This window comes from Carassius carassius, chromosome 19 (genome assembly GCF_963082965.1).
Source record: "Carassius carassius chromosome 19, fCarCar2.1, whole genome shotgun sequence".
Classification (NCBI taxonomy): Eukaryota; Metazoa; Chordata; class Actinopteri; order Cypriniformes; family Cyprinidae; genus Carassius; species Carassius carassius.
In genome coordinates this window covers 23,907,798-23,919,797 of record NC_081773.1, presented here as the reverse complement: position 1 = coordinate 23,919,797, position 12,000 = coordinate 23,907,798, and the positions used below count along the sequence as shown (strand labels likewise).

Genomic DNA, 12,000 nt, shown 5'->3' with positions numbered 1-12,000 from the left:
CCTTTGCATTGTTAAAGTAATTGGAGTAATTTATGTTGTCCTTGTCCTTGAATAAGAAAGTGATCTTTTTCATTTCTTAGGGCCTGTTTGTCTTTTCTTGGTGTGTGCACACATGATTTTCTTCCCTTGAATAAATAATTCATTTTTTTAATCCATTATTAAAATGTCTTCATGATCTATAGCTATCAGCTTTTCAATATGCATTAAATAAACGGAGATAGATGCAGGATATGAAAATAAAATATAGTCAGACTCTGTATGGTGGTCGTATTTCTCAAATAAGACAATAATGTCGCTATGTACAGTCAGCACTACTCATCCACACTCATTAATATCTTAATACGCCTTTAATAAGGGATTTTTTTCATTATGCTGCAATGAAAGTAATACATTTCTCTTAATAATAACAGTAGGTGGAATCACATTTGGCTCACTGAGTGTGTCATCTTGTGTTTTCCAGGCTTTCTAAACATTCAATCGTGGCCAGAAAACATGACTGATCTGAGTGTGTTCTCCAATCTGGCAACCATCGGAGGCAGGTCTCTCTACAGGTAAGATCCAAGTCTCACTCTATATTGCCAGCTCCAGAAATAATCCTCTCCTTCTCCTACTTCCACAGGTTTCATACTGCCTTTCAGGTGCATCTGTTAAACTCAGTCAGGCATTCTTTATTACATGTCATGCATTCAATTCAGAAACATAACATGGAAGTAACCGAAACAAAAAAATTATATTGTGAACAATAAACCCAAATATCTGAATTCAAAATAATGAGAATTTTTCATTTCTATCACTTATTGAATGTGACTTATATGAAAAGTAGATATGACTTACAGTGGTGTGAAAAAGTGTCGTCCCCCTTCCTGATTTCTTATTTTTTTGCATGTTTGTCACACTAATGTCTCAGATCATCAAACAAATTTAAATATTAGTCAAAGATAACACAAGTAAACACAACATGCAGTTTTTAAATGAAGATTTTTATTATTAAGGGAAAACAAAATCCAAAACTACTGTATATGGCCCTGTGTGAAGAAGTGTTTGCCCCCCTGTTAAAACTGTGGTTTATCACGTGTTCAATTTCTCTAGCCACACCCAGGCCTGATTACTGCCACACCTGTTCGCAATCAAGAAATCTCTTATATAGGACCTGCCTGACAAAGTTCAGGACCTGGAAGACTTGCTGTGATAAATGGAACCATGAATTCTGCTGTTTACCAAAAATTCCTGATGGAGAATATCCGGCCATCTGTTCGTGACCTCAAGCTGAAGGGAACTTGGGTTCTGCAGCAGGACAATGATCCAAAACACACCAGCAAGTCCACCTCTGAATGACTGAAGAAAAACAAAATGAAGACTTTGGAGTGGCCTAGTCAAAGTCCTGACCTGAATCTTATTGAGATGCTGTGGCATGACCTTAAAAAGGCAGTTCATGCTAGAAAACACTCCAGTGTGGCTGAATTACAACAATTCTGCATAGATGAGTTGACCAAATTTCCTCTACAGTGCTGTAACAGACTCATTCCAAGTTATCGCAAATGCTTGATTGCAGTTGTTGCTGCTAAGGGTTATAAGGTTTAAGGGGGCAAACACTTTTTCACACAGGGCCATGTAGTTTTGGATTTTGTTTTTCCTTAATAATAAAAGCTTTCATTTAAAAGCATGTTGTGTTCACTTGTTATCTTTGACTAATATTTAAATTTATTTGATATGAAATCTATTTAATCTATATATTATACATCAGTGTTTTGGTGTATTTACTCATTTGCATCATTCTTTTAGTGAACTGGGGCTAAAACAGCGCAGACAGCATGTGTAAACAAACAGTGTTATTCATTCTTGGTGAATCCCCTGTTTAGTTTTTTTCTAAAGAGGGCAAGGCTTTATTGCCAAGGGTTCAAAGAGTATGAATGAAAAGCTGTATTCACACAGTGCAATACCCATTTGTTAAATTTTTTTAAAAAACCCAGAGTTAAAAAGTCAGGAAAGACAGAAAGAGAGCGGGAGCGCAGATCCATCAGCCTGTTTTAACATTAGTGGGGTCATTTGTTGAAAGCTGTACCACTGTAACAATTACCGTCTGTCACATGACGTGCTCTGTGTCTGATGTGTCTGGCACAAAACACTGAGAGAGAGAAGAGAAGTCTCTGAGAGGCAGATCAACGAGATGAGAGCGATGTCAGTGTTTAAGTGCACCTGCACGTTCTGCCGCTGCTCTCTGACTCTCTGCTGATGGCCGTCTCAAAGCCCCTTTGATGTGCTCTTCAGCACGCCTGCCTGTGATTAAAAACACCATTGTGATTACGCCTCGGCATTAACCGTTCTCATCACATCTGAAGTGGGAGATCCTCAGCAACGCTAGATGGGGGACGCAAGCTAAACACTTGCTTTAGAAATGCAGCCGCATCTCTCATACTGACAAGTCACTCATGCCCTTTGTTCATGAAGCCATCATCTTTTGTTTCATTCTTATTCATTCTGATCCTTTTTGTCCATTGGGTCTCAAAGTCTTCAGGCTAAACAAAGCTGGGTCTTCCTCGTTGTTTTGGATGTTAAAATTATGGCTGTCAGTGTAGTGTGTTAATTTAGATTGATCTATTATTTAAAAAGTAATGGTTTTTTTTACATATAAATACATAAAATATAATGTAATATAATTTTTATTGTTTATTTATTTTAATAGTTGTGCAACATTTGTTTGTTGAGATTGATTGATTGGATTGAATTGCTTTTGCATATATATATATTTATCCCTTTTTTGTTAATATACATCATAAAATAAATATTCATAAATAGTAAACATAAAGGATTGTGCAAGTTTCATAGCAAAAATCATAAATGTGATTCAACTGATTAAATATTATGTATTTGTGTGTGTAATATTGTGTTCAGTTATGATATTTCATAATTAAATGAACCCCTCTTTAACCTGGGTAACCTCTTCTGTTTTTTTTTCCCTTGTGTTCAGTGGCATCTCTCTTTTGGTGCTAAAGCAGCAGTGGATTTCCTCACTGAAGCTGCAGTCTCTCAGTGAGATCAGTGCTGGAAACGTGTACATCACCAACAACAGTCAACTCTGCTACTACAACACAGTCAACTGGACACGACTCTTCCGCACCAACATCCAGAAGGCCCTGATCCGCAACAACCACGACCCCAAGGAATGCAGTGAGTCCATCGCTCTGTTTTACTACATTTCCAATTGGCTTTGAGATAAATCAACCAAAGCCAAGATATTTGACTTGAGTTCATGTCAATTAATGTCTACTAAGAGGGGTGTCTTACATAAAATTTTAAAAAGAAGATGTGTTAAGGCTAAGATTGTTTTCAGGCTCCCAGCTGCTGTTTGTCTTGGTTCACCCAAACCATAGAGAGAATTTGCGCTGACTTTGAGGCAGTAAACTCAGTCACTTTGTAAGGTGCTGGTGCAGCTCCCTCATACCTGTCGTTCTTCTTGGGTCAGTGCACCTCACTGAGCCTAGCAGGGGCCATGAGGGCCCAGGTCCCACTACAGATGGAGGAGGTCAGGAGGTGTCAGATGATCAGAGTCTCACTCTGCTGTGAAAGACGAGTACTGATGCAAGCCACTGCCACGTACTTCCTTTTTACCCTTTAAAATCACCCTGAGATCCAGAACATAGTCCTTTGAGTTATTCTTTTTATTTTTTGAAGAAAAACACACTTGAAGAAGTGTGGATCAATGTTACCGTAAACCTGAAAAAATACCCCAAATGCTTCAGGTTTATGCATGGACCGCCAATCTAATTACCCATTTTCTGCAAACATTCAGTCACTCCATAAACGATTACAGGGAATTAATTGCAGGGAGACCCAGCAACAATTTCTGACATTTCAGATTTTTGTGTTTTTTATTTTTTTTTCAGGAGAAGCTGTAATCACCACAGGGAATTTACTTTGACCTCTGTCTTTAAGAACTCTCTCTTTTCTCGCTGCCGAGTGATGTTTATGACTATCGGAAAACCTGTTTTTGCCCTTCTTTTCCATTGCGTAGGATGTTGTGATGCAACAGCAATCATTAATGTCTCGCGGCAACCGTAGCCTTTTGTATGGCTTAGCGATCCCCCTGGCTCTTACCTGTCTCCCTGGAAACCAACCCAGCATTGCTTTTGACGTCAACGCAACCCAAATTGTGTGTTTTCGACCAGGTTAAAACTTTGAAGTTGGCATCCTTTTGATCCATCTGCCACAAACGTACAGCTGAAAGGGCTTCCCACTTCTCTGTGTCGCTCCTCGAGCTGTTGGATACCTGCTCTAAGCACCAAGTTGGTCCTTGAACTGGTACATGTTGTTCCCTGAGAAATGCTAGGCTTTTTGTGTGTTGCTTTTACAGTGTGTTTTTTTTTTTGTATATATATGTATGACTTATTTACTTAGTGTAAATTTGTAGTATTATTACAGTTATTTAAGAATTTACATCTATTAAAAAATCCCCTAAACTTGTTATAAACTTCATATATATATATATATATATATGAAACCGATAAATGGCACTTAAAAAAAGAACTGAGTGCCGTGCATTATTCTTCACACATAGAGCGATCTTCTGAACCTTAAACAAGTTTTGTCAAAAAAGCTGGTATTGTCCACTTTGAAAGCATCACGAGTTCACGTTTTTTTCCAGAAGGCAACAAGCACCCTTGTTGTTTGTGAACAAAAGCCATTAAGTACTGTTGCCAACTTAGCAATTTTGTTGCTAGGTTTAGCAACTTTTAAGACTACCCTAGCAATTTATTTATTTATTTATTTAAAAAAGCACCTAGCAACAAAATAGTTTATTTTTTTATTTTTTTATACCTGGAGAGAGCTGGAAAAAGATGCCTAACAGTGTAAACATAAATGTGCATTAAGTTGCTAGTTCCAATTGGTCAATAATAAATGCACATTTATGTACTGCATGTTATTAGCTTGTAAATATATAATTTATGTTTAGTTAGTACACTATGTAAGAAAATTAAGTTGTAACCCTGTAACCTTAAAACACCAAATGCAGTGTGGAATTTAAAACACAGGTAAAACACCTGTAAAAAGAAATACGGATTGTTCCTTCATATTAACAGAACATTGTGTTCTATTTTACTGATTTTTTTTAATAGCACACTAACTTTACTAGTTAATAAGAAAATACATAAAATGTGTAACTGTTCAATAATTCAATGTTGCTTTTACAATTTAAAGATATTTTATGTTTATAATATTTGTAGGAACAAATAACATTTAAAAATATATTTTTGTTCACTGAGATTTGAGTAATCTCGTGTATTCTACTTAAAAACACTATTTTGTGTCATGGTTAGGCAATGACGTCATCATGCAATGACATCACAACGTAATTTACACATTGTGTGTATACTTATTTATTTATTTAGCATAACTATTTGAGTAAAAAGTTATTGATGTTGAAATTTCTAGTAATTGATTTGTCCTCATTTTTCATTAATGTCAGAAGCACATAATCAGCATGAACACAAGTTTTTGCTGTAAAATCCAGCATGATTTGAGGTGTTCCTAAGTGCATTCTGAGCTTAAGTTGAAGCAAGAACATCTGACTTTCTGTTCGTATGCTCACAAGTTTGCTTATATTTTTGACCCTCTGTATGCTCTTTGGTGATGAAATTCTCAAAGTTTCCGAAGTTGAAGAGGACGTCTGTGAGACATGCTGAGGTTGTGTCAGCAGTATTTTAAAAGTCATCCAGCTGCTGCACAAGCCAGTGCCTCAGTGGGTGGGTGCCTTGACCATTGTGTCCTCATTTCAAATTGAAATACAGCGGTTCATATACAGCCAGCTTCTTACAGGCGTGATAAATCCGTAACCAGACAAGTAGCATTTTTCAAAGATGGCGTGTACATTGTGTTCAATCATGGTTTTGCAAAGGATCTTTTCTTTTTATCAGCTGTATGTTTCCCAGGGGTGAACTGACAGCACCATTCTGAGGCAAATGTGCAATAGATTGAAATACAGCTATGGACAGAAATTAGTTTTTCACTGTGGCACCTTGGAACAGGTGATGTTTTGTAAGAAAAATACTAAATTAAAGCAATCACCCACAATTGCACAATTTGCACAGCTTAATTTAAAATATATCGGTGTACAACAATATGATTTCTGTATATATATAAATACATAAAAATATGTAAAATAAATTTAAAATGATAAAAACTATTTAATAAATAAATATGCAAGTCTATAAAAAGCATATATATATATATATATATATATATATATATATATATATATTGTGACGAGTGGGGCGGGGCCAAGAGCCGTGGGAACGGAGCGAGGCCGGTGGAGTGATTGGAAATGAGCAACACCTGCTCGACCCACCGGTCTCGAGTCCCACGGAGGAGGTGGAAGGATATAAAAGAGAAGCGACGACAGTGAAGGACAAGAGAGGACCAGGCCTGGGTTTTATTTTGTGTTTTGAATTTGTTTGTGCGCAGCAGTCGTCCGTGAGGGGCTGCCGCGCTGTTTCTGGTTTATTTTGATGATTAAAAGTTTCTATTTGATTGTCCGCCGATTCCCGCCTCCTCCTTCCCGTGATTGAGTTTTTTTGTGTTACATATATATATATATTCAAATGTAATTTCCGGATTTTTTTATTATTACTCCAGTCTTAAGAGTCATGTGATTCTTCAGAAGTCATTCTAATATGTTGATTTGGTTTAATATTTTTGTGGAAACACAGTGATACATTGTTTTAAGGATTTTTTGATAAGTAAAAAATTCATTTATTTGAAAGAGAAACACTTTGTAACATTACATATACATTATATATATGTATATAAAATATAAAATATATATTTGCCATTTTTGACAGATGTAAGATGTTAGAATATTGTAAGAAAGTTAGCTATTTACTGTCATAAATGCTCTTGCAGTAATGATTATTTTTTGCAGTTTTGGATCATATGGTATGTGACCCGCTGTGCTCTGATGCTGGATGCTGGGGTCCTGGGCCCGGCCAGTGCCTGTCCTGTCGGTTCTTTAGCAGGGGACGTACCTGTGTCGAATCCTGCAACTTGCATGAAGGGTAAGTTGTTAAATACCACACTCCCATTGTTATTTAATATTAAACACATTATTTGTGCTGGAGTTTAATACATAAATCAACAAATTTCAAGTATCACAGGTGCACCCAAGCTACAGTATGTTGTAGAATCATTTAAAGGTTCTTCATTACATTGTTTATTAATGTTTGCTTGTAGAAGATGTGTATTCCTAAGATTGAACTATTGCTAGCTGTCTTCTCCAGGGATCTCATCCAGATTCATGTCTCCATCCTCTAGACAAACAATAACAAAACAGTAGAGCAGCATGTCCCCTGGCTTTGGAGAGCAGGTTGCAATGATGAAACTGAAGCTTGGTTGAGCTGGAAAACAAATAACAGTGTTTGGGTGAGCTAGATAAGATGTGTACATCTACCTCATATGACAGCTACACCAAATACAGCGGAGTGTGAAGCACCGTGACAGAATGAAGAACTGAGTAAAGCCTTGCTTTTGTTTTCACAAAGGCACAAAGATTTAGAGCAGATAAACAGAGACACACACATATGACTGTTTCCTCAACTATGTACACTTTTGACCCTGTGGACTTTTAGAAAATAAACTCTTAAAACTGACTTTTCAAACTCATTTATCATAATGTCATAGTTTATTTGGCAAAAATAAATACACCGTAAATCCTAATAAGTTCACAGAACTCAAAAAATATGTTGTAACAGATTACACAAAAAACATTTAAGGGTTGTTTTTAAATGTTTTAAGTTAACATACAATTTAAAATTACATTTCTAGTTGCCTTAAATTATCTTACAAATATTGATATTTCTCAACTTATAATTAGAGAGTAATTCACTCAAAATTGTCTCTATTTTTCAACTCATATAATGTGGGAAATACACTCAAATTTAGTCTTTTGTTGTCCACCCTCAACCTGACCACAGGCTCTACTACAACGATAACACTATAAAACCAACATAACAGAAACCTTTGTAAATTCTAACATAACACAACATTTAAGTACTAACTTATGTCCCTCTATGTTAATCTTGTGTAAAAACACACAAAATAACACTTAATTTCTACATTTATTTTCCTTGTTTTCTGATGCAAAGCATACTGGGAACTAGAAAACGAAAACATTTTAAGTTCACCTTACTACAACAATATGTTGAGTTTACAGAACTTATTTAAATTAAGTCCAATGGACTTAATTTTATTATTATTTATTATTATATAAATTTAATTATTATTTGAGTGAAGTTAACTAATTTCATTTGATTAATTTCACTGTTTGGTTTTAAAGTGTACTACTAATAAAAAATCCTTTCCATGCCATAAGTGATTTATAACATAATTCTTCATGACATGAATGTATATTAATTGTTTTATGATACTAATACATATTTAAACAATTTAATAGTATTTTAATAAAGGATTTTCATAGCTTATGCTTGATAAATATAAAATGATATAATCTAAACTCTAAAGTGATGATTCACCCAAAAATGTCATTTATGTTATCATTTACCTACCTTTAAGTCATTCACTTACTTTCTTCTGTGAACACTATGAAAGTTTTTCAAAAAATGTCTTTTAGCTTTTTGTCCATGCACTGAAAGACAATGGGGTCCAGTGTTGTTTTGAACCCCACTGACTTTCATTGTACAGACAAAAACAGTTATATATTTGGTATATCAGGTTTGGAATGACATGAGGGTGAATAAATGACAGAATTTGAACTTTAAATGATGAGCTATCCCTTTAAATGCATTTAAAAAGTAGAAAAAATGTGCAGTAGAGTAAGTTGAACCTTCATTTAACAAAAAAACTATTTAATAAAAGCATAAATGCTGTAGGTATACAGGGTTTGACTAATCTCACATGAAAGTAGAAGTGGGTGGATTTGTAAAGTGTGCCAAAGCACTCTAGGAAGCATACTTTGGAAGTCTGTGTCTTTTCTTGTTGTCCTTTCTTGTTTCGTGTAAAGCCAGTAATACATTGACAGTTTATTTATTTATGTATTGTCTTACTGTATTACTGTGGTATTTCACACTACCCAGTGTCCTTATCTCATCATAAATTCCTAAACAACCCTGGGTAAAACTAATAATTTTGTTTTCCGTGGCGCTGTAGATTCAGAAAGTTGTGTGGTGTTCTGATGTTCGTGCCAGGCTGCTTAACTAGCTTAACCAACAAGGCTTCCATCTTTACCAGTAAATCAACCAGTTCCAAACCTGCATGAAAACTATTTTTGGTAGCGATTGTTTGTCTAATTCCTCAAAAACAATGGTTTGGCATTGATAAGCTCCTTCTGTTGGTTTAGAGAACTGGAATAAGTAAACACTAAAGGTGTTGATCAGTGCAGTGAAGAAGGTAATTTACAGATTGGTTTTGAGTTCCCTCTTTATTTGTTGTGTGCTTACGTACTGCTTGAAGGTAAAGACGAATATCAGCTTTTGATTGATTTGACCGAGCGAAGCTGTGAAATTTATTTTCTCCTTTGCCCAGAGCTAAAACAAGACAATAAACAAACGACATTCATTTGCACATTCTAAAACAACAGCATCTGCCCATTTAAAAAAGGTAGCTCATCTTTTGTGTGTTTTAACTAGGACAAACATGGATGGGTGCCTGTTTTTTTTTTTATGTATGCCATATCCATGTTGGTTGAAAGTGAATCAGCACCAGGGATCGTGCACCCTGCGATCGTCCCACATGATTCTTTTGCCTTGCAGACTGGCCGACTCTAAGCCCAAGCTGCTCACCAGGCCCTTTGTGGTCGAGAAGCGGGAGGCAGGTTTGGAGAGGTACGGCACGGCCACAGACGCTTCACTGTCTCGCACTGTCATGTCTGCCTACTCACCCGTCCCACACGCGTCACCCAGTGCTCCAATATCTGTGCTGTTTGTGTGTGTGTGCGTGTGTGTATATCTGTTTTTGCAGGGTGATCTCAGAGTCTGTGTTTTCTCTGTCTCTCCACTGGTTGTCGACCTCTGCAGTCACACTCGCTGTTCACACAAGATGATTCACTCTGTATTTGGGAACAAACAACCAAAAGAAAAAAAAAAAAGAAGAGACCTACTGTGGTGTGTTTGAGCTGTATCATCTTTTGGAAGATGATTATGACAGTTTTTGTTGTGCGGTCTGCACAGCTGGTCTCAAGTGTTGGATCACAAGTGGCTAGTGCTAAATACAGGTTAATCAATTCCAGATGGCTTTGTGATCCAATGCACTGTATTTGAAGTGAAAATGTCCCTATGAAATTGCTAGATCACAGTTTTCAGTGTGATATTAGGGAGGTCATTATGATTTTAGAGTTTGGGGTCAGTCCATTTTTATTCTTTCATACTGAAAGGTAAGCCTTTATTCAGCAAGGATGCATTAAATTGATCAAAAGTGACATTTAAAATGTTACAAAGGATTTCTATTTCAAATCTTTGACCAAAATTGACTTAATAAGAAATTTAACATCAAATTAGCTTAGTAGCATGATTTATGAAGCATCATGTAACAAGACCGGAGTAATAATGGAGTAACACACACAAACACACACACATATATATATATATATATATATATATATAATTCTGACCCCAAACTTTTGAACGGTAGTGTATCTTTTGTATTTAGCTTGTGAATCACACTTCTGCTGTTGTTAATGACTCTACAAAATTCAGCCAGTCATGTTAATATTTTTTCTTTTTAGTAGTATTAATACATTTCATGCTGGATTTTTAAGAGAACACAGACTGAAACATGTGGTGGAGACCATGCAAAAACCTCTGAGCCTGTGAAGTTAACGTTTACAGGGAAAAAGAAGTCCTTTAATGATAAGAGGGTCTTCAACAAGCTTTCCTCGCAGTCTGTTTAAAATGTGCTGTGCCTTTTAGATAAAGAATAATTAAATGTCACTTAATTTAGCACTCATTGAGGTAACACGTCAATAGTAATAAAAAAAATGGCCTTTGCTGTACATATTTTTCTCTCTCGCTATGCCACCTTCCTCCACTTGTCACGCCAATGGATGTCAGCTTCTAAAATGTCACTACAGTCTTCAGAGGAGTGATGGGACTGGGAAGCGACTGTGTTTGCCCATATTGAACCGTTTTGTGATCATTTGTTTCAGAGGTCCCTGGCTGATTTCCTCAGTGTGGTGCTTTGAGGTGTCCCTGAATGTGCTTGATGAATTGTCACCTCAATAGGTGGTGAAGGCTGACTGTTTGCTTTTGGTCAATAGTAACTGTGTTTGCCAGCTGTGGCAGCCGCTTGAGAAATGGAGTAAACACCCGGCGCATGTGTTGGATTCCACTGTTGCCTCCCTACGGCCTTGCAATGCCTCGGGCGCTGAATTCCCTTCGGCTGTGCTTTTTCACAATCTACCAGTCTGTTTTGTGTGATGGCTCTTCTGTTAATGCTTGTGATTCAGGCTTTCCTCATTCAAGTCCTGAAATCTGAAGTGTATTTAATGACCACCAATATCTGGTCTGAAAATGGAAAGTTGTCTTGACGTTAAAAGGCTAGTGATTGAATAGTCTCGATCCTTGAGCAGGAATTCTTGGACGAAAATTGACATGCTGTTCTTTCCATCTGAACCTTGAGTGTTCTGAAGTGGTAATTATATGTCACTGAAGCATGTTATGTTACCTCACGTTTGTCTTTGTTCCCTTTCTTTTTCTGTTTTATAGGGATGTACGGGAGTTCGCAAATGGTTCAGTGTGTCTGGAGTGCGATGCGCAGTGTGAGGTGGCAGATGATGACGGACTTACCTGCACTGGGCCTGTGAGTTTAATCTCATTTCTGCTCTAAAACAATAAGCCTATTTTATTGTTTAAAAAAAATGTAAAAATAAAAAACAACACTAACAAAACTGTACCAAGAAATGAACACTTTTATTCAAGGACATATTAAATTGATCAAAAGTCACAGTAAAGACATTTAATATTACAAAAGATTAGCATGCTTTCTATTCATCAAATA

At 36.4% G+C, this 12,000-nt stretch overlaps 1 protein-coding gene across 5 annotated transcripts in view; it reads left to right on the top strand.

Annotated features, from left to right (window-relative positions):
• The window catches only part of LOC132095431 (receptor tyrosine-protein kinase erbB-4-like), a 361,887-nt gene that overhangs the window by 284,463 nt on the left and 65,424 nt on the right, over window positions 1–12,000 (top strand). For 4 of the 5 annotated variants that reach the window (XM_059500422.1, XM_059500423.1, XM_059500420.1 and 1 more), the window contains 5 exons: window positions 461–551; window positions 2,969–3,168; window positions 6,917–7,049; window positions 9,759–9,830; window positions 11,709–11,802. In XM_059500422.1, coding sequence (XP_059356405.1) covers window positions 461–551; window positions 2,969–3,168; window positions 6,917–7,049; window positions 9,759–9,830; window positions 11,709–11,802 — 590 coding nt within the window. The remainder of the gene's footprint in view (window positions 1–460; window positions 552–2,968; window positions 3,169–6,916; window positions 7,050–9,758; window positions 9,831–11,708; window positions 11,803–12,000) is intronic. The other variant, XM_059500421.1, reaches the window with a different exon arrangement.